At 33.9% G+C, this 1,370-nt stretch overlaps 1 protein-coding gene across 1 annotated transcript in view; it reads right to left on the bottom strand.

The window, feature by feature from the left end:
- LOC119591902 (pescadillo-like) overlaps positions 1-1,370 on the bottom strand; it is a gene marked incomplete in the record, with an annotated part of 9,266 nt that overhangs the window by 3,881 nt on the left and 4,015 nt on the right. The window contains 3 exon segments of the mRNA XM_037940655.1: positions 105-220; positions 580-709; positions 1,065-1,228. Of these exon segments, the coding sequence (XP_037796583.1) occupies positions 105-220; positions 580-709; positions 1,065-1,228 (410 nt within the window).

Below are 1,370 nucleotides of genomic sequence, written 5' to 3'. Positions count from 1 at the left end.
TCAATCTATTACAAATATTATCACAAGGCTTATTATCCTATTCAATCATGACTCATCTCTGCTTATCAATAAAGATAACTATTGCTAAATCAGGCTTCACCAACCATGAGATGTTCATCAATCTGTACTTCATCTTCCTGCATCTCCTTAGTCTTAACAAGAGGTCTGTTTAGTGTGCTGATCAAATCACCAATTTCTGTTGATGATTTCCCTTCTCCAGCTGGAAAGGAAACATTCTGTATCAGCAAGATATGACTAAATGCAGTTACTTATGAAACTTAGTGAATATGATACTAAGAAGACACATAAGGCCTTGTTATATTTAACATTAATATGTTAAATAATGAGATAAGCTCCATATTAATAACTAACAATTTTGGTATTGTATAACTTTTCATAACTTAAATGGAATATAAAGAAAAAAAAAATTGTATTAAAAATGTAAATATTTCACTGTAGTTGTTTACATCACACAGTCAAGCAATATGTTCAAACAGGACTCAACAGGTACACCAGGTGTTCTATGTCACCTGCTTGGTTTTCAGTTTGCTGGAATAATGAGGTTTTTTGTAAACTCACATTCCATTATGATCCTTGGGGGGTATTGCAAATTCAGTGACTGGTACAGCCGATAGTTAACGAATCCCAACAACACAATGTAGAACTCCAAGAAGGTCCTCATAATCTTAAGATTCACACCACGTGGTTTCTGTAAGTGAGGAGGCAAGATTTACAGACTATTCATATACCAAGAAAAGAAAATTAATATTCAAACTGTTATAACTACAAAAGGGGAGATATGTTCCTGCAAAATCTGTAAGAAATATCACAAGTGAAACATATGTGCAAGTTTTCCTAATAAAATGATTAACACAAAAAATTTAATTATGTATCAGAGGAAGAGATATTTAACCTACTTTTTGTAGAAACATAGTATGCTTTTATACAAGATTATATCATACTACATAATATCATCAATTACTTTGTTACTCAAACTACAACAAAAAATACTATCTATACAGTTGAAAACAATTATCATCCAATAATTTAACAGTATACTCTACCAGCAAAGCAAGAGGATGTGGCACAATCCAGGTCACTGTCTGCCCCATAATGTCAGCTTGGTAGTAGTAGCCTTTGACCGAGATGAAAACCTTCTTCAAACAACGAGCAGCAATCACATAATGCATGAACTCTACGGTCAGCATGTTGGACATGTGAACCAGGGCTGGAAGGACAAAAAATCTTACATGATCATTTGTGTCACCATTCACATAAAGAAGTTTCACTGTGCAAAAATAATTATCATGGTTCCCTATAAAAGATTTTTTTTCCAGCTCTACCATTCCCCCCCCCCCCACACACAGAGA

The sequence above is a fragment of the Penaeus monodon genome, chromosome 29, assembly GCF_015228065.2.
Source record: "Penaeus monodon isolate SGIC_2016 chromosome 29, NSTDA_Pmon_1, whole genome shotgun sequence".
NCBI lineage: Eukaryota > Metazoa > Arthropoda > Malacostraca > Decapoda > Penaeidae > Penaeus > Penaeus monodon.
Note: the sequence above shows the minus strand (reverse complement) of the source record. Positions and strands in the feature narration are given on the sequence as shown.